The sequence below is a fragment of the Seriola dumerili genome, unplaced genomic scaffold (assembly GCF_002260705.1).
Source record: "Seriola dumerili isolate Sdu_G_001 unplaced genomic scaffold, Sdu_1.0 BDQW01000226.1, whole genome shotgun sequence".
Taxonomy (NCBI): domain Eukaryota; kingdom Metazoa; phylum Chordata; class Actinopteri; order Carangiformes; family Carangidae; genus Seriola; species Seriola dumerili.
In genome coordinates this window covers 4,830,459-4,851,611 of record NW_019174481.1, presented here as the reverse complement: position 1 = coordinate 4,851,611, position 21,153 = coordinate 4,830,459, and the positions used below count along the sequence as shown (strand labels likewise).

The following is a 21,153-nucleotide window of genomic DNA, read 5'->3' as shown; positions in this document are numbered from 1 at the left end:
TTGAGTAATTACTGCTCCTCTGGGGGCTCCTGGTCTCTCTGGGAGTGCAGCCCACTTTTCCCCAAGCCTACACCACATTCAGCTGATTACACAGCCCTGATACACTTTGAAACACTACAAACTGGGCATGGCTATTACACTGAAGAGCAGTTTATTGTGCTGATATTAATCAACCTGACCACGTACACCAAACTAATCTTAAAGCCTTTATGGAGCCAAACTTTTCGGTCTATTACATATCTGTCTTCCACTTTGAAATACCTACCACTTTCTCCTTCTTGACATGATTTGGAAAATCTTTTGCTATGATGTCAGCATAAGACAACAGGACATTGCCGATGGTCTAAGAGAGAAAAATAAAACTAATGTCATGAGAGCGTAAATACAGTGAGAAATTACACTTAAATTATATTTAAAATATTTTTTTCAAGCAGTGACAGCTCAGGTGAAAGGTTAAAGTGTGAACATTTGGAGGTTAAAGTCACCTTGGCGAATCTCTTCATGTAGTTGCCAACGATCTGAGGGTCGGGACACTCCAGTTTGCGTATGATTTCAAAGCTCTGATTAAGCTGAGAGAACACGTCCACCACTGAGCAGGAGAACAAAGCGTGCTCTGATGTGACCTGGAACTGGAGAACGAGAAGAAAGAACGGGACCAGGGGGAAAAGTATAAGAAGCTGTTTCATGGTGCTGACGCTGTACAGTCATCTGAGCACAGGTGACACTGAAAGTGATGGGTTCGGTTTCCACCGAAGCAGGGCCTTCATTAACAGGTCGGCCATTAACCCAGAATTGAGTAGTGTTATGGTATACAACTCGGCCTGGGGACTGCTGTTCTGCTGACACAGGAAAGCAGAAGCTGCCTCAGGCAACAGTAATTGGACCCAAAGGGTCTGTGACATATGAGCTTGGAGAATCTTCAGCTGTTTTGTATCGACCTTATCGCTGTGTGGATATGTAAGTGTGAGTGAGACTGAGAGTGAGTCACTGCATGGTATGTGTCTGTGAGTGCACATCGACTTGTGCTGTAGCATCTGCTCCTCTCTGCAGTGAAGTTTTGTTCCATTTGCATTTGGTATTGAGTCATTATTGATTGCCTTGAGGCCTTCAACCTGCTCTTCTCAGCCTGGAATGTGCTGAGTCAGGAGAGATGATGTGAAGTGCCTGAATTTGCATGAGAAATGCATGCATACATTTTTTGGGGGGATAAATGCTGCATGTAAGAGGTCAAATTTAAGCTTGTATTTTATTGCTGTCTCAACAGGATTCAATGAGTTTTAGTCAAACTTTAGTCTCACATGACCGCCTGTTTCTTTTTTTTTTCTAGTTTCTTTACTCCACATTTTTCTGCACACTTTGTTGGAGAAAGCTGAGCTTGTTAAAGGAATAGTTTGACATTTTGGTAAATATACATAGGCCTTTTCCTGCTGAAGCATCACAGCAACAGACTGTGGTTGTGACAGCCCCCATTAGTATTTTAGCAGGCTAGCATTTTGCATGTGAAAGATGCAGATAAGAGAAATTACCCCATCTTTTTTGTCCCTCTCCAGGGCTCCGTGGAGAAAATCTCTGGACACCTCTTCATTTTCATCCAACCACATGATGACAAATGGCTCAAACCAGCTGCAGAAGAAAAATAGGAGGGGGCAACATGAGTCTTTGTGCCATTGAGTCAAATGTTGCAGGAAAATTGTGCATGCTGTATAGAAAATACTCACGCTGGATATTCAGGTACGTGCTTCTGGAAAGTGGGCAGCTCCTTGCAGTACTCATTATAGAGCCACTTCACCTTGAAGTGCAAGTTCATATAATCTGCACTTTTACACAGGCGGTGCTTCTCATGCTCTGAATATCAAAAAGAAAGAGTGAGAAAAGTCCCACTTCACCACTCTCTCGCATCTCCATAAATAGTTTACATATTAAAAAAACAAATCTTCAAAACACACTCTGACACAAACTAATGGCTCCTCTCTCATTTTGAGGCATGTGTCTTCTCCATCATAACAATAGAAAAATAAACTTACCCTCCATGGCATATTTCATATCTTGTGCAAACATATTCCACATGACCTCGGCGCTGATCTTGCCCACATTCAGTTCCTGGGGAAACCTAGAAGAGGCAGTACTCAGGCTTAAATCCAGCTCTATGTGCAGTAATGGTCCTTCATTATTCAAGAAGATAACCCAGCGTCATTTTTATGTAATTCCATCAGTGTTTCCTCTGTATATTTTTAGCAGCCACAGAAAGAAAATGCATCAGAGAAAATATGAAATTAGCAAGACATTATTATCCTCATTGTCTCCCAAAACAAAGCCAATGAGTTCGATTTAATTCATAATCATACTATTAAATTAACAGTATGGGATGTGGCATGAGATCCAAATCCAAACCACCCCTATCCACCTAAGCTGCTTTACAGGAACTACTTGTCTGTCTACACACAGGCTAAGGGTTAACTGTCAGAGCACATGGAAAGAACAAACATTAACAGCAATATAATACAGAAAGATATTGTTATCGATACTGTACCTTTGAATAATTTGTTCTTTACAGTCTGAAGTTCTTGGATATTGGAAGTACATTTTTATTTTCCATTTCAGAGCTGACAGGACACACCTTGTGACTCCAAAACAAACAAAAGTTGTTTGTTTGACTATATGGCCTGTTTGCCCTCATGTTTTGACACTCCCCTCCTCATATTCTATTCTTTAGTGTTTTTTTCCTTAAGCAAAATCCCATACAACTGTTGCCTTATGAAGCACCAGGTTCTCCTAAACTGGCCTTGACAACACTGCCTCTACATGATACATTTGAGCAAGTAGACTGACGTTATGAGCAGAGACTCACTGATTAAGACAGGGAGTGTAGGAGTTTTTGTCCTCCTCTATGATGGAGACGATGAGGGTGATGAGTTTGGACCAGAAGTCCAGGTTTTTGATGCTGGGACCCTGCTCATCTGGAGGGACTGCCTTTGACTGGAGACAGAAAGAGGTTATGGATTCAAATCTTAATAACTGCATCCATAAAGAACTTCTTTGCACGCACACACACACACAGACTTACAGGGTCTGTCTGATATTCCCTGTTGTAGAGGTCGTGGCAGTTGTTGAAAATATACTCGTAGGTGGAGTTGAGACAGGCTTTAACACAATCCTTCACCACCTGGCTTGCCCTGGGGGGGCTCTGCAACTCCTGGACCTGAACACAAATGTTACACAACATATGGTTGAATCGAAAATATCGCAAAGTGTCTGTCAGACACACAGAGTCTCAGTAGGGGGTTATCTCAGTAGGAATTTAACCATAAACTCACTGAGCTGCACAAACTGCACCAACATACATTAACACCCTGACACACACCCAAACACACACAGTTTTCATGATAATGGCTTCAGTTTGGATAGGGTAATTTTAAGCTGATTCTCAGTTTGTGCCTCAGGCTACTTTCCAGAAAGTGCAGGAAATTTGTGCCGTGTTTACTTTGGACTTACATGCTGATGTGAAAAAGAAAAGAAAAGAAAAGAAAAGAAAATATCTTTTTTTTTAAATTCATTCTTACCTTCATCCTAAAGAATGTGATGCTTGTCAAGAGATCAACAGTAGATTTCAGATCTTGTAGTCTTTCAGGACTGCTGGCAGGGAAGTTATTCTGAAACCACATTCACGCACAGTGATGATTAGAAACTGCACAAATAGTTAACTCAAGTTTAAAAGTTTACTCTTTCTTCAGGTAGTAAGACAAAGAAAATATATATTAGCAGCAACATTTTCATTCCCATGCATGTACAAATAGAAATAGCATTAACAGATGTGGCCAACAAAAGCCTTTAGCAGTAATTATAGTAGATACTAAATGTTTTTGAATTTGTTATAATAGAGAGATGCAGTCAGTACCCGGTACATGGACAGGTCGATTCTCAGGGAGTTGTGCAGCTGATCCAGCAGTTTGACAAACCTCTCCTTCTAAACAGGAAAATACACAAAAACAGAACAAACCACTCAGAAACATGCCACAGCTGACAGACTATTTGTTACCATTTGACTAAACAAATCCAAGGCTGGATCTGAACAGGCTCAGCTGATTGGACGGTTGGAGAAGTAGGGGGAGCCATGTTAAATTGAGGGATTAAGAGCTACTCAATTCTAAGGGGTTATTAAGACACAGTATTTTTCATTTTAAGTCACATCTATGGAGAAAGGACAAAATATTACTATAGTATTTCTAATAATAATGTATAATTAAGTATTTCTCAGGGACTCACTCCAAAGTTTGATGCAGCAAATCTGTCCGAAGCAGAAACATTGTTGGATGACTGGGTGGTGTGGGCATAGTAAGCGTTGATGTTGGCCAGCAGGGTGCTCATCACTGCTGGAACTCCTGGGCACATGTACTTAGATGACAAGCAGGCAAAGTGGCTGTGTGATGGAAGTGGAAAAAATAAAATTTGGTACATTTACTTGCTCCTTAAACCCCTGTATTGCTGAATAAGTAACCCGTCTCCAATCATTATCTAACTGTACATGTCACAAAGCAGAGCCATTTTGGTAGCAAGTGGAACACAACTAATGACTCCAACTATGGATTTGATCTCCTCCAATTACTTTAAACTTTCAAAGTTAAAAATTCAGAGTAATGTTAAAGGGACTGACGTCATGGCCTGGTAGATGGATTCGACTCCATATCTCATGGCGAACTCATCCACTATCTCCTGAGCTGTCTCCTCAAAATACACCTTCCAGGCGTCGTCCCCTTTGGCATCAGGGATCTTTACTACACCTCCGTTCTGCTCCTCAGTAGTGTACTGGAACAGATGCTGAACACAGAGAAAAGGTCAGGTAAGTATGTTTTTGTTTCTCAGTAGTAGTTCTAGTAGTAACTGTATTAGTGCAATGTAACAGCACAATGTTAAAAGCAATGGAAAACTAGAAATATGTTTAAATCAGTCATTTTAACATAGCAGATCTCCAAGGCTGTTTCCCAGTGCTTTACTGATTTCAAGGTTGTATCTCACAATACTGCAGTTTTATACATAAAACCGAGAAATAAATAATGGTCTATAGGACTTCATGAGAGTCTCATATATGACACTATGCCCATGCATGTCTCATATCCAGGATGTCCAAATTCCCCTATACTAGTGAAAATGGCTCAATAATTCCAAAAAAAATTACTAATGATGTCAGATGCTAAATCAATGCAACAAATCTAATGTTAGCAATTTTATATTTTAGAAAAAGAATGTAAATCACTCACAGTACAAAGGCAGAAACAGGGAATTTACAAGTTGATTGACTGTGTTAGTGTGAAATTGACTAGAACTAATGAACTTGGAATAGAAAGTTGCTCTTGCATATTTAATGTTTTATTTTGAGTGCAAATAATCACAACAACATTTGCAAGGTTTCTACCAGATGTTCAAATCAGACTGACCTCATGTAGACATGTGTACTGGACATGGTAAGGAGCTACTGTCTCCTCTCCTTTGATCTCCACACTTATGTGCATCCGGATGGCTCCTGACACAGCAGACTTATCTGTTCTCTTGTCTGTCAGATGAAAGTAAGATATCATACTCCTTAGTTGGCTGAAATATGTTTTATCTACAAGAGACAAGGACTTCAATTATGTGTTTCTTGTTCCGTTATCTCTGTGTGACTTACTGCTCCCCTCATCCGTCTCTAATTCCTTATTGCCTTTTCTCTTATCTCACAAAACTCACCCAGGTTGTACCAAACGTCCATTTCCCCGCTCAGAGTGCGGACTTCGATGATTGTTTGACCCAGGAAGTCATCGCTTTCACGTTTGAATCTCTGTTTCACGCGAGACTTGATGTCGTCATCCTCGTCCCATACACGGACCTTGATGCGGTCGGAAGAGTTATGGCATTCGCTGGATGACGCATAGACAGAAAATGTTGTGATGGTCAATTAATGAGAGACAATACACATATTTCTAAGTGCTATATGGTTCTCTGGTGATCTAAAAACGTTAAAAAATGGGGTGTCAAATAAATCTTTCTAAGATATAACCAAAAGTTATATATATACTTATATCAGCATTTCAAACTGTTTCTTTCCACTTTACTCACAAGTGGAAGTTTTCTTCCCAGACAGGGTTGAGGTTGCCATAGATAGTCTTGGTCCTCTTCTTGGTCTTCCCAACTTGAACTGTGACATACGGGTCACTGGAGCCTGTTTTGTCTTTAGCCTGCAGGCCCTGAGCACAGACCACTGAGGAGGAGACAAGAGACATCAATAATAACAAAAGAAAAGAGCACTATCGCCAGTTGCCATAACATCTATATCACAAACAACAATTATGGAAAGCAAGTAAGTTTTATTTATATAACCCAAAAAAAAAAAATCACTAATGTGCTTTAATGGGCTTTACAATCTGTACAATGCATGTCACCCTCTATCCTTAAATCCTCACTTCAGATAAGGAAAAGCTCACCAGTGATGCTTATCTTTGCTGACCATTTTGAGGTCCCGTCAAGCACGCTCTGTTTGATCTGTTTCATGTGCGTGGCGTGTGTTGACTTGTCGAGGGCAAACACTTCCTGTATCAGCTCAAAGATCTCTGGTTTGTTCCTCTCTCTGATCTTCATGCGGTCCTTCAGGACCATGATGATGTTCTGGGTTCGGTCCTCGGCCCCATGCTTGGAGCTCTTCTCTGCAGCTCCTGATGAGACAGATGATTGAAGAGAGGGATGCAGGAAGAATAACAAAAAAAATATATTCAAGGCAATATGGCCCATAGGCCCAGCAGCTTGTCTCTTGTTTCCTCCCAATCCATCTCTCTAAAGCTGGGTGCTAAGTTGAGATAGCATCAGATCAACTCTGAAACTCTTTGACATTTCTTGGCCTGGGATCAAACCCCAAACCTCCCAATATTATGGTGAAAACTGTATCCACTTAACCACTGATCTGGTCAGGAAAAATTAGATAGTCAGAGTGTAAAAGACCAACAGATGTTTTGGCACCAAGATCTTACAACATTCTTTGGAGACAGGAGGGCGATGAATTATGCATTGCATAGATTGACTCCAAAATCACTATGGAATTGGAAAAGTCACCCCTTGTGGAGCTGAATTAGACAAAGCAGTATGGATGCAAAGGCTATGGGTGGAAGAGAGAGGCGAGAAACAGGGGTATGACAGGACATTACTCAAGAGATAAATTGGAAAGGAAGAGGGAGGAGAATGTGAGAGTGGATAGAGGACAAGAATAATGGGATGTCAATCGGGCAGAAGGATACAGAGGCGGAGCTAAATAGTTTTGGGTTTGTGTGGAGGGCTGGGTGTGTGTATACGTAAGTAAAAATAGGCGTGTATTTTTTACAGTGTGTGTTTATGTGCATGCGCGTCCTTACTCTGCAGACAGTCGGCATTGAGCAGATCCTGGCACTTTTCATGGCATTTGACGCCGCACTCTGAGCAGCGCATGCCTTGGCGGGCGATACCCCACAGCAGCCCCTCACATTCATAGCAGTAGGTGGGAGTGGTGGCTGTCCACACCTCAAAGTTGTGTGGAGTAGTGGAGGAGATGGGGTAGATCAGAGCCTGCAGGGTCTTTTTATAAACATGGCTCTTCTGCAAAGGACACAGAGAAAAGAAATGTAAGTTTGATACTAGCAGTGATTAGTTGTTGGAAAAACCTGAACACAGTTGTGAAAAAGAACTGTGAGGAGGAAACCCACCAGCTCTTCATTCCCGAGAGTGGTGGAAGCCATGGCTGATGTGATTCCAGCTTTACGAGAGTTCTGCACTAGAGACTGCAAACAAGAGGGTAAAGAGAAAAGTGTTTATCCTTGAATGTGAACTACAGTGCAGAGGTCAGATTTATATTTGATTTCTGTAAGGGATAAACAAGTACTCACCATTGCCTGATGAGGCCAGGCGGTGATGAAACAGAGGAGGAAAGGAAAGGGAGGGGTAAAAGAAACAGATGTGAAAACATGTTACATTCAAACAATGAGCTGTACAACTCTTTATGATGCATTGTGTGTGTGCAAGTGCACATCCCTGTGCATGACAGGTATGCCATAACCTGTAGAAGTGAACAGTCACAGTACATTGATTAATTACTGTAATTACATTAACATCACAGATATGCAAGCATTTCATTTATCAACAAGTCAAGCAAATGACACAGCTGTGGAAGGGGCGACAGTGGGAAAATCAAAATGATTAGCCTTTATGAGTATATTCACTTTGGCTTATTTAGAAATAAAAACAATAAGCTGAGAAACTGGAATAACTTTACTACAAAGCAATGAGAGGATGAAAAGGAGATGGTTGTCTTAGAATAAAGTTTCAGAGAAATGGCAACAAAAATGATCTCAGGACACCCCACAAGACTGGTGCACATTGTGTGTGTGTGTGTGTGTGTGTGTGTGGTGTGTGTGTGTGTGTGTGTGTGTGTGTGTGTGTGTGTGTGTGTGTGTGTGTGTGTGTATGTGTTTCTCACCAGATCTCTGACAAGGGGAATGGCTTTCCTCTTGCGAAGGTCAGGCATGCTGTCAATACTGTAGAGTGCACCTCCCATTCTGAATGAGAAAAGTTATACATTATACATTCACATACATGCTCATCAATATTTACTATTGGTCACATGATTCTATCATCAAAAAGTATGGCTATGAATTCATGTTTGGTTACTATGGGGCTGATGTATTTCCCTCAATCATTGTTTCTAGTGCTACTCCAGTCAAGGACCTCTCAAGGACTTCACTGGAGAGTTTAATTACACTGGCTGCCTCATCTCAAATAGTGGGAATGACACTCCACACACCTGGGTATAATTGCTGGGTTTCCATTAGGCTAACTTAGCACTTCTTCAGTATGCAGCCTCAGTTCCACTCTGAGGTCTGCCTCATCTACAAATGACCTGCCAGCTAAGTCAGGGCAGCCCACTGCTGTTCAATACTCACTGGCCAAATGCCACGAGCTGAATGAGCCTGTGGATCAGAATGAAACAGAAAGGAGGATTCCCGGACAAAAGAAGGGCATTTTCAATCTAAATAAATTATGGCAGGTTTCCACGATGATCTGAGGATAATTTTAATTTTGTTTAATTTCTGGAGTTATTGCATTAACTTGACTCATATGTGTGTGATATATGGTGTGTTTGGTGTAAGAGAAAGGTCATCATTGGAGGAACTGAGAGCAGTCACTCACCCTCCTTTACCAAACCACAGCGAGTTGGAGGTCTCTCCTCGAGCCTGAGAGAGAAAAAGAAGGAATGTCAGAAATAGAAACAAGCAATCTTAAGTCTGTTCCTGCATCTTATCTAGCCTTCATATACTGTATCAATAAAGGTGCATCACTAGACTGAAAGTTGTCTGATTATGAAACTGCTTTATTAGGCTTTTCACATCTAAAACCCTGCCACATTTATGTGTTATTGCATTAGTGGTAGAAGAGGAAAGAGCTGTTGCTCAAAAGTCTTTGTGATGCCTCACACAACTTGCACAACTGAGAAATAAATCTGAAGAAATCTGCAAACATATATGATCCATAAGAAACCTATTATTCCATAATTACCCTTAGTTATTTCATTACAGAATACATAAACTGGTTATGTAACTATATGTTATGTAAATTTGAAATCAAGTATGTCTTCGGAGAATCGAATCAGTATGGCTTATAGATGCTTATAGCCAGATGACAGCTCTTGGAAGACACAACAGGAAAGATCAAATTGTTGTGAAGATGAATGAGTGGAGTGAAGGTGTTCATAAAACAAGACATCTGCTGCACGCATTTCGTTCTTTCTCTCAAGCAGCCAATCAGGTTGTACCTACCTGTCAACATGCTCCAATGATGGCCGAGCAAAGTGCATGTGAGTGTCGCTATGGCAATGACATGATACTGGAAAGAAAACAAAGTGGGTCGGCACAAAGAAACAAAGAAACAAAAAAAAACAAACAAACAAAGGGAAGCCAAGTGCACAAAAACGCAACACGAAGCAAGTGATTAATCATCTGCACAACTGAATTCAAAGGTAATGAATAGCAACATAACATATGAATAAAATATGCAAGTGAAAACTGACCAAGCAAAACTTAATGTGTACAACAAAATCAAACATTTTTGTCAAGCAGTGGTGTGGTGCTGCATCCAAAACTAAAATAAAAAGTTGCTGTCTGTCAAGTACTTTTATTTTAAGAAAACCAAAAAAATATCAATTATAGAATATGAAACACAAGTCTGCTTTCTGGTGTCTGGCAAAAAACACTATCAAAAAAGAACTCAAGAATTTACTGTATGTACCCTGTCTTTGCAAATAAATAATGCACTACACATACATATTTCAAAGACTTGGTAGACACTTTTAGAGGCTCTTGAACTCAAGTATATCTTTTAGATTACAGGGTAGAGCTGAATCAGGCCTACAGCTCTGGGACTGGACTTGACTGTTGTGGAGGAAAGGACTGGCATTTGGAGTGAAGGTGGGGTTCAAACCAGAGTTGAGACTGGGATAAACTTATGATCTTACCTCCCGAAGCTGCTCTAAGACCTTGTTGTAAAGCCTTAGCCAGTTCTCTTTGGCTCTGACTGCTGGATCTACTGGCTCTTTGGGCTCCTCTATAACTGGAGGACTAAAAGAAAAAAAATTGGAGGGATTTGTGTTGAACATATTGTTTCTTTTCCAGTCTATTTTTGTTGTTGAATCAGTTGATTGATCTCATTCCCTTTCACTCTTGACTCCTACCTCTCAGGCGGCATCTCTTTTAACTCTGCTGGTGTCGGCGGCCTGCTCTCTTCAAATTGCTCCTCCTTCTCCTCCATGGGGAGCTTCTCCTCTGGCTGGGCAGGCGGCGTCCTGGCCTCCCTCTCCAACATCATTTCCTCTTCTAGCCATGGTTCTTCCTCCAATTGGGGGGCCAGGTCCTCAGGGGCAGGTGACTCTGTGGAGGCAGGATCGCTGAGTTGGGAATGGGGCTGTGTAGAGGACGAGGTCTGTTGGGAGGCAGGGTCCATGGCAGTGGAGGGGGGCTGAGAGGCTGAGTTAGCCATGGTGGCTGGGTGGGATGGAGGGACAGAGCTGGCTGCAGCAGACTGGTGCTGTTGAGAAACAGCTGAGGCTGGAGGGTGAGACTGGGCAGGTTGGGCAGTGGGAACTGAAGACAGGAAAGTGGAGGCCAGGCCTGTTACTGCAGCTGTTAGAGGTTTGGCCATTGAGAAGAAGGAAGTGGCAGATGGGGCTGGCTGCGGCTGAGGCTGTGTTTGAGGCTGAGGCTGTTTGGGTGGTTGGGCTGTTGGTTGACCAGAGGGAGGCTGTGCTGCTGGGGTCATGCCGGGAGGATGAGCCTGGTTGGATGTTTGGTTAGAAGGTTGGGTAGAGGGCTGCTGTTGGTGTAGGGAGGGCTGTTTCTCTAGAGGAGGTCTTGAGCTGGGTACATCAAGAGTAGGAGCAGCAGTTGATGTTGGTGTGGGAGTGAATGGAGGCTCCATGTCCTCACTGAGGGTCCCATCCAAATTGTACAAATCCTCATCATCATACATCATCTCCTCATCCTCATAGAGGCCATCCTCTTCTCCCTCATACAGTCCTCCATCATCCTCCTCATACAGAGCCACCTCCTCTCCTCCATCTTTGCTGTAGCCACCCTCATCGCTGTAGGCCCCCTGGGTCTCATCAGGGTCCCAGTCTGGAGAACCTTTACTATAGCTAACTGAGGAATGGCAGGAGTGGTATGAGTCGTTCTCGTCGTAAGGGTCCCTCTCTCCGTACTCACCGCCATAGTCCTCCTCACTCAGCTGACTGCTGCACCGACTTAGCTCTGCAGACGATGCATAGCTCCCCGTGGGACTGGAGAGGAGAGGAGAGGAGAGGAGAGAACAGAAGAGAGACTCATGTCAGTACTAAAGAGGGAGACAGTTTTATAATGAACACAGAGACACTCTTCCACATTATTATTGCCACGTTATATGTATACTAATCAACATGTACACATGGGTAAAATAAATGGTTTACTCTATGTTTATGAACCACAATCTCAAAAATGCTCACACAGCACTTTATAAGAGCATTTTATGGCCTGTACACTTCGTACTCTACTGGACAACCCTACTTAAAACCTTTTCTACATGTCTTGGGGTGGCCAGGAATAATGCTGATGGCTAATCAATGAAAAGCACTGAGGATACAAGAGTAGCAGACAAGCAGCGAGAAATAGAGCAGAACAGAAAGGTGAGAGGCTTCCAGAAAGCTGACAAAAGAAAAAAGAACAAGCATCCAGAAATGCAACAAAGAGGGAAAAAAGTATTTATACTCTTTGATGAATGGGGCTATTAAAAACATAATAGAGGCACGGAGAGGAAAGAGGATGGAAGGGGGGAGTGGGAGATAGTGAAGACAGGAAGGGAGTGGAGAGCACAGAGACAGAATAGAAGGAAAGAGGACAGGGAAGGAGGGGCGGGATGGAGAGAGCTGAGAGGAGGAGATGAAGAAGAATGGGTGGGAGAGTGGGGAAGTTGCCCTGTCCAATACACTCACACAAGCAGCTAATCTTGTGTGCAGTATTGACCATTAGATTGCCAGTGGAATAATTCATAAAGCAAGAGGTGGAGGGATGCAAAGTTTCATTCCCAGTCTGTGAGAAATACATCAGTAAAGGCTGAGATATGTAACAATATTGTAAATTACTTTGAAAAAGGAATGGTGTTTGGTATGGATGACCCAGTAAGAGGCTCACATACGCATACACTGCATGGCAGAATTTCATTGACTGTCTTCATTCACTAATGGTCCTTTTTTCACAGAAGATGGTAAGAAAAGTACATGTGTAAATAATAATGAATAATGGTTGAACTCCATTTAGCTGCTTCACTTTCAGGGTGCTGGGATGGTGCTTTCAGACTCACTGTCATAGTGGCCTAGCTTCATGGGACACTTGATGAAAAGCAGACATTGTTAATTTTATTAGTAAAACCTGTGCTTTTCTTACTATGGCAAGTCAGAATGTCTGAAAAAGGCCTTTAGCTTAGTCAAACCTAATGCACTCATACTAACACACAGTCTTAGTTTTAACTTTCCCTCTAACCTGAAATTAGCCCCTTTTCAATTTAACACTGATTAAAATGTACCCATTAGCTTACACTAACCACCATAAGCTACTCCTCAGCGTTTTGAATTTGGCTATGGTGCATTTTAATTCTTATGAATTTAAGTTTTAATTTGGTAAAGCAAGATTGTGTTTTTTCTTCTTTCATATCTTACATAGTCTCACTTTAAACTATTTATCAAGCAAAAATACCAAACATTCAAATCAAGCTCAAATGTAAAAAGTTTTTCTGATTCAAATCATTGTGAACTAAATGGGTATTGAACTATTAAAACAAGCCATGTGAAGTCTTCTTGTGCTGTGGGAAATAGTGATTTTTAACAATTTTTTGACATTTAACAGACCAGATGATTTATAGATTAATCAAAAAATGATTAACAGATTAATTGCTAATGACAGTAATCATTCGTTCCAGCCCTTATTGCAGGCACACACCTGACAGTCCTCTGATGGTGGTAGTCGAGGTCATGGCTGTTGCCCGAGCGTGGGTAAGAGAAGCTTCTGGAATTGCGGTGCTGACTGCTGATAGGATATTGGTGGACAGAGGCATTTGGCTGAGATGTGCTGTAGTAGGGAGGGGGGATGCTGTTACTGGTTTCACTTCGATAATCACTGTCCCTGTCATCCACGGCACTGTCTGGATCCTCATCTACACAGAGGCACATATAGACATGGCAGAAGAAAAAATGAATCTCTTTTTACTGTGTGTTGTATCCATGGATTATAGCAACAGTGTAGGGGAGAAAGTTCTAGATTTTTATAAAATAAAAGCAAGAGAAAGAGAGGAGAACATCATGAAAGTGATGTTCCCAGTCCACATTGTCATGTGGCACAGAGATAAGACGGTCTAATCAGCACTGAACCAATCATTTACTACTATGGTAATTACAGATAATATAGATGAGCTGGCAGCATGCCACTGCTGAAACCCTATCAGACCCATACAGGTCATTCAGAGTGCATTCATACATGAAGCACATGATGAACATCATCAGGCACTTCCTTCGCACTCTCATCATCATAACTGAACATAAATCCATTCTGCTCACTAAGGAGATGCTTTATTTTTCTGTGGTGTCCATAGATCAGAGATTAACATCCCAGAGGGAAGTGATGAGAGACTTTAACATTGCTGAATCAGTCAAAAGCGAAACCAGCATCTATTAATCATTCATCATTATCCATCATCGTCTCTCATACTCTGAGGTAGGGGGCTACTGCACCGCTTACACTGTCATCTCCATCTGTCTGAGTGTGTAAGCACTAATTAAAGGCATCGAACTTTGTTTCTCACTTCAACCGTGTCCCCCATGTGTCTCACTCACTCTCTCTGTCTCCCTCTCTCCCTCTGTCTCACTCTCCCCATCAGCTCACCATCTATAATTACCCCCCTGCTTTTTCCTTTTTCCTCTGAGTGAATTGAGATGAGATGAATCGCTGCAGTTGTGTGGGTGAGACACTTACATAAGACCATCTGCTAATCACAGCAAGAAAGAAAGAGATAGACAGGGAGGGAGACAGATAGAGAGAGGGAGAGACACATGGAAGGCTTTTCTTTTGCATATATGCATATATCTAATGTATGTACTGTATATATTCATGTACTACAAGTTTCTGTATTCAGTATGGACAGCGCAGTCCATAAGTATTTGGACAGTGACACTTTTCATTATTGTGGCTCTGTACTGCAAAGTACTGGATTAAAAATTAATAAATGATGTTGTTAAAGGTCTCAGTTCACCCAATTACTCTGGATAATCCAAAGACTTTGCTGTTTTTCATTAAAACTACTTTTTTACCAAAGAAAGGTATGTGAGTTATGTTCATTGTCAATTCAATGTTCAATTTTCTGAATGTCATGTTAATGCTGTGAGCACCACAGATTAATTTTTTTTTTTTTTTTTTTTACAGGTGGTGGCAGAAATCACAGGGAAGCATAAACCTTGGCTGATAAAAAACAGTCTGCATGGCTAGATACCACTAGGGGGAAGTAAAGAAAATATAAATACATACACTCATTTATTTATTTAGGTAATTTAGGTGACCTGGCCATTTAAATAGCTGACAGTCAGCGTTAGGAATGTGTGAAGGTGAACAGTCTAGGACTCGTACTTTATTTCATAGATATTCCCTCTAATTAATGAGCACTGCAGTAGGACAATGACGGAAGTGCAAGTCCTACATTGTTCATTTAAGAATGTGTGACTCACTAAATACCTATGGACTCACTGTATGTAAAGTATGTGTTGGATGTACACTTACTTTGTTGCTCTCCCCATAGGCTCCAGTTACCTGCAATGAAACAGGGGGAGTGTCAGTATTGATTATGAATCTCACTGGTGTCCAGACATAAACATGCATTCACACTATTTACGCTTCAAAGTTCTCAGATGGAGCTGGTGAATGGAAAGAGAGCACAGAGGGAGTGCTGAGCCTCCAAGTCTTTCCATTGGACCCAGACAGCTGGCTCAGCAGGCTCAGAAGCCAGCAGTCTAAACACAGCAGCATCCTGGAGGAGCTTGCCTCCGGACATCTGATACCACTATCGATCCCTTACAGTGCAGTGATCCATGACCTTTTCCCCTCTGACACACAACAGCCCATGTGTAGTAACACACATAATGCACACGCTGAGCTCAAGTAATCTAATTACATCTCAACAGCTAAACACATAATTCTCTTGTTCAGCAAAAAACAAATGATTGGTTTGTGCAAACACTGATCAGTCACTTACAGCACTGAGTGCCTGGTACACGAAGAGGGCGTTCCTGTTCCTCCTGGTATGAATACTGGAGAAAATAAAAATGTACATTAATGAAAGAGTTTAGCTGGTGACAGAGAAAGATCTTAAATTCCACACTACGTATGAGAATATTCTGTTGGGTGTGGAGGGAAGCAAATTTATTGTTAGATTTTATTTTGTAGTGTGTAATATATTGTTCTCATTCCACTATGTTGACATATTCCTAAAATGTGAGGATATGCTGGGGTATTAAATCAAACATGATGATGGCTTACATCTTGGTCCCTCATGGCATTGAGTTGCTCCAGTTTTTTGGCCCAGTACCGTGCCTCATCCTCTGGGATATCTGAAAACAACAAGCCACACAAACTCAGGTAACAAAAACAGGTCTGATGCAGCTCCACCTGTGTCACTTGTACCAACTCTTTTAACAGTTTTTCCTGAAACTTTACTTCAACATAGCTTTGTCCCATGTAATAAATTCTACCCATATGACAACAGAGTAAGGAATAACAACCCATTTGCAAATATTATTTGACCCAGAACACAGTGACATTGCAAATTGGCCTTTTTACTTACAGCCCTGAAGCCATACCCCTATAAATAGGCCAAGTTCACAAATTGAGGAGTCAGGTGTACAACATCGACTAGAGGAAGGGGAAACAGTATGAAAATGACACCTAATCAATGCCTAAAGGAACCCACTTTGATCACTGAGAGGGAAAGGACACAAACACTCCTCTCCCCCACAGCCTTGAATACATATCACTGAAAGGTAGGTCAGGTTAATTAATCAGCCAGAAATTATTGGTGTTCATATATCACTGTTTACTGTGTAAATATACAGACACACATAATTTATTCAAGTCATTTTCCCCTTTCCTTGAGGGATGATGATTTCCTATAGTTTTCTCTCCCACCTATTGACGATTTTTGATTTTGATGTGAATATTGATTTCTCACCGAGAGGCAGTTCAAAGCGTGTGTCGAGCAGCACCAGGTGGAGAGTTGGATCTTTGGTGCCACAGATCTCATTATCAGACATTATGACCTGAGAGTCCAGTGTGAGCCACTCCCCTGGACCTTCCTGCATACAGAAAGACACATAGATGACACACAAATAACATGCAAACAGGTCCAACCAGCATCACTGCTGCAAGTCCCTTAAGTATGACTGAGCAGGGCATTTCTTAAGGGCTTGTGGTTAGTGGCAAACCTCATTTGACTGTCGGATGCTACGGAGGGGAATCCACACAGTGCCAACCATGGTGTCCCAGATTAACCCTTTGTTCCACACCTCTACTGTAAGACCCAGGTCCAGGCGGTTAATTTCACTAAAAGAGAAAGAAAGGTTGAAAGGTTAGAAATGTAACTGACTTGGTTGGAAGTAACTAGGTACATTGGCTCAAATACTATACCTACATAGATTTGGAGGTACTATTATTTTACTTGCCTATTTCTGTTATACTTCTATTCCACTACATTTCAGAGGGAAATATTGTACTTTTTAGTCCAATTCCTTTATCTGACTGCTATAGTTGCTTTACAAATTGAAATTTTACATAAAAGATAAGATAAGCTTGTAAAATACTGTGCATCATTAAAGATTAAACCAGTGGTTACTAAACTTTTTGGCTTTTACACAAAAAAGCAGTGCCTACTTGTCAAGGTTCAGATGAAATGAGTTGCTAGCAATTAAACAGTTCCAGGTAAAAGTAACTAATAATGTAATATGATATTATATGGTAATCATTCAGGGCCCATTTCTTTGCATGATGAGTGCTTTTAATTTGGCTGACACTACTGTACTGTGCTGTACTTTTACTTTTGAATGAAGGACTCTGACATATTATGGAGTATTTTAACATTGTTGCACTGGTACTTTTACTTGGGTAAAGGATCTGAGTACTTCTTCTCCACCACTGTTTAAAGATAAATGCTAAACACACACAGGCAGTCAGGCACAGTAATTACTTGTGGGCTTCACTGTGACAAATATAAGACACGTCTCTGTGGGAGCAATCCTGAGAGAATCTAACATAAAGCATTTACAAGACAGCAGGAAGCAGGACACACAGAGAGAGAGAGGGAGAGAGGGAGAGAGAGAGAGAGAGAGAGAGAAAGAGAGAGAGAGAGAGAGAGAGAGATAGAGATAGAGAGATGAATAAGGGGAGGGAAGAGGAAGCGAGGGAAGGGTGTGAAGAAGGCAGTGGAGGAGGTGATTGTATCACATGCCTGGAGCGAGAAAGTAGGAACTTTAATTAAGAAATAGGGGGACTGGATTTCCCGTCTCAGTGGTGACTCCTTTTAAGAAAAGTGCCTGTTTGATTCATGGCAGTGACTGAGGGGGCACAGTCATTCAAAGGCAGTTTGAAGGAGGGGATGAGTCTCTCTGCAGCCCAAACATTATATAACACAGCTTCACTGATGCAACCCCAGTACAATGCTCAACGCCTCCAAACATCATACAAATGCACAGGACTCCGCAGTCAGCCTGCTTGCTGCATCCCACATGCTAAATGATTCTCACCATTTATCGCCCATATGCTGCTACATTGTAAATATCACACTGGATCACTCTGTATGCCATATAATAATGATTTGATGATTCCGATATTCTCTGAAAAACAAGCTCAAACAAAATCATTTAACTGTGAGCAATGCTGCTAATGATGCTTGGAGAGCAGAAATAAAAAGGACAGGGAAGGGGGAATATGGGGAAAGGTAAGGTTGAAATGGGGAGAGGAGGAGATGGGGCTGAGCAGATGAAGATCAAGAAGCTGTGTTTAGAAGAAGCGACAGAGAAGAGGGAAAAAAGGGGTTGGAAGGGAGCCAAGGTTGAGAATGAGGATGAGAGGGGCAGAAGTGCCAAGGGAGAACAGATGAAAAGAGGATGAGGCCGTTGTTGGAGGCGGAGGTGTGGATGCGGAGAGGAAGAAACAATACAGGGATAAAGAGCGCTTGGGATGGAGGAGTGAAAAAGAGGGTAGGGAGGATGGTTGATATAAAGTAAGTGATTAAAAAAAAAACATAAAAGCACTCAAGCAGCTTAAGTGGAGAATGAGATGAGAAGATGAAAAGAGAATGCAGAGGGAGGAGCAAGGGAGAAGGAGATACAGAAAGAGAAGAGAGAGTTTTGTAAGAAGATGATGAAGGACTCACAACATGAAGTCTTGCTCCCAGCTGGGCAAGTTGCCCCTGACAGCGATGGTTGTGCTCTTCACATTTTGTACCTTTAGAGTCACATAAGTGTTGAACTTCTCTGTTAAGGAAAAACGAATGAAGAAATGGCTGAGTTAAAATGAAACATCTCTGCATCTATACAATAATGCGCTCCCAGTCAGCCCTGCACGTATGGACATAGACACTGTATTCTATGCATTATCTGACTTCCAATACCTTCATTTCCATTTATGGCTGCAGCATGTTATGTGTCCTTGGTCTGCTTAACGATTTATATCACGTAACAGCGAGTCTCTCCCCCTGTGTGATCTACCTCTTTCTATTTCAAAGATCCCAGGTCTTACCTTGGGGTCCATCCAGCTTGGCTTTCTTCACTGTGGAAACACAGAGAGAGACAAATTCACACACAGGAACGCCATCTGTTTTCATTTCTGAACACTCTTGTGTTCTCTGTTTTGGCTTTTACACAGAGAACAGGCAACAAGAGGGTACTCAGGATAAATTAAAACACAGTCTGTGAATTTTAATATACCACCTGAAACTAATGAAAATGACTGTAAAAACACCACATAGAATGGGAATTCTAGCACATTTGAGACATATTGTCCAGTCACTCCATTGACAGCATACATATTCACATACTACATGAGTGTTGACTAACAAACTAAAATTGCAACTATGTATATTTGGACTAAGTGCTCTGTCTTTTTTGCCATAAGGTCCAGACATGTTGGCACTAAGTATTGTGGCAAAATATAGAAGCACACAGTGCTGGAAAAACATGGACAGCTTTCCCGCTGTGTTTCATCCGTGTGGGACACAGAAACAGAGAGTGCAGTATGTCTACATGCAAATACAATGCTAAAGCATAGCACAGATTTAACAGACAGACATGCTCTTTTATTATTAATAGGACATTTTTATTAGCGGGAATTCTAATTATAGTCATTGTAGATGGAGTGTAAAAGCAGGTTTAAACCATGTCATTATTTAGGATTTTATAATGTAATATGTCTACATATAAGGGCCCAATTTTGTCTGCCAACTTTGGGAATGTCTTTATTGTACAAGTATTAAAAGAGAAAATTTCCCACCTTTATAAAACTCGATGTGTCAGAGGATTTTTGAGCGTATTTTCAGTGTACAGTTAAAGCCCAGGCTCTCTCTGCAGCACCTCTTTACCAGCTTTGACGTAACTCACACATACATTTTTAATGCTCTACTACCCGCTGCTCTCCACCCTACACACACACTTGCTCCAGAAGATCCCCACAACACACTGCAGGTTTGTACTTAGCATACACACAGGTTTTTATCAGTAAAATGCAAATGCAAGCTGAGTATGTTATGTAACCAAACATTTACTTTTATCACCTCTTGAGAAATGCGACATGAACACCAATCCATGACTTTCCTCAAATATTCTCCAAAGTCGACATCAGAGCCAGTCGCCATAGTAACCACAACAAAATGAAAAGTTGATATAAAATTGCCCTGAGTCAGCAAGGCTCTATTCTAGTCTTTTATTTTAGTTTGTATTTCTCACTCCTTTTACTTCATATTTCTTTCATATTTCTTTCATGCAACAACACGTACACACTCTAAATCTGCAGCTTTAGTGCCATGCTGTTCTATCAGTATGAACAGAAGTCGCGACAACCACACAGACACACCACACCAGACACACACACACGACACACACACACACACACACACCACACACACACACACACACACACACACACACACACACCCACGACACACACACACACACACACAATCAACTGCAGTGACTCACTCATCCACCTGCAGCAATGATAAAAAAAATATAAATCTCTGCCTCCATTCATACCTCAGCAACTATAATGTCAACTCAATGCGTGCAACACACAGACATGTAAACAGATAGATGTTGTGTGTTTGCTTATTTACAAAAGCTCAATTTCAGCTCAGGCACTGACTCAACATCCTTTTGAAATCAAGTTCAGTTTTCAAAACAATAAAATGCAATCATTTAATATAATATTGAGAAGACAAGAATGAAACCAAGCCATGTCATCATTGTTTTGGCAGACAAGATCAATGCCTGCTTCTTGCTGTGTTTCAGTTTCAACACCAAAACAGCCCTGGAAATATATCAGTTCATGAGAAGGA

At 41.4% G+C, this 21,153-nt stretch overlaps 1 protein-coding gene across 1 annotated transcript in view; it reads right to left on the bottom strand.

Moving 5' to 3' along the window:
* The window catches only part of LOC111229031 (protein unc-13 homolog A-like), a 32,257-nt gene that overhangs the window by 8,185 nt on the left and 2,919 nt on the right, over window positions 1-21,153 (bottom strand). The window contains exons 2-31 of the mRNA XM_022755188.1: window positions 19,344-19,373; window positions 18,979-19,078; window positions 17,033-17,150; window positions 16,780-16,903; window positions 16,092-16,162; window positions 15,808-15,862; window positions 15,336-15,365; window positions 13,509-13,722; window positions 10,718-11,818; window positions 10,502-10,604; window positions 9,181-9,224; window positions 8,471-8,549; window positions 7,881-7,886; window positions 7,701-7,775; window positions 7,374-7,593; window positions 6,456-6,683; window positions 6,091-6,232; window positions 5,722-5,891; window positions 5,433-5,548; window positions 4,652-4,815; window positions 4,264-4,417; window positions 3,896-3,964; window positions 3,561-3,650; window positions 3,065-3,199; window positions 2,849-2,976; window positions 2,025-2,110; window positions 1,719-1,845; window positions 1,527-1,623; window positions 486-629; window positions 266-343 (exon numbers count right to left, since the gene is read on the bottom strand). Coding sequence (XP_022610909.1) covers window positions 266-343; window positions 486-629; window positions 1,527-1,623; window positions 1,719-1,845; window positions 2,025-2,110; window positions 2,849-2,976; window positions 3,065-3,199; window positions 3,561-3,650; window positions 3,896-3,964; window positions 4,264-4,417; window positions 4,652-4,815; window positions 5,433-5,548; window positions 5,722-5,891; window positions 6,091-6,232; window positions 6,456-6,683; window positions 7,374-7,593; window positions 7,701-7,775; window positions 7,881-7,886; window positions 8,471-8,549; window positions 9,181-9,224; window positions 10,502-10,604; window positions 10,718-11,818; window positions 13,509-13,722; window positions 15,336-15,365; window positions 15,808-15,862; window positions 16,092-16,162; window positions 16,780-16,903; window positions 17,033-17,150; window positions 18,979-19,078; window positions 19,344-19,373 — 4,298 coding nt within the window. The remainder of the gene's footprint in view (window positions 1-265; window positions 344-485; window positions 630-1,526; window positions 1,624-1,718; window positions 1,846-2,024; window positions 2,111-2,848; window positions 2,977-3,064; window positions 3,200-3,560; window positions 3,651-3,895; window positions 3,965-4,263; window positions 4,418-4,651; window positions 4,816-5,432; window positions 5,549-5,721; window positions 5,892-6,090; window positions 6,233-6,455; window positions 6,684-7,373; window positions 7,594-7,700; window positions 7,776-7,880; window positions 7,887-8,470; window positions 8,550-9,180; window positions 9,225-10,501; window positions 10,605-10,717; window positions 11,819-13,508; window positions 13,723-15,335; window positions 15,366-15,807; window positions 15,863-16,091; window positions 16,163-16,779; window positions 16,904-17,032; window positions 17,151-18,978; window positions 19,079-19,343; window positions 19,374-21,153) is intronic.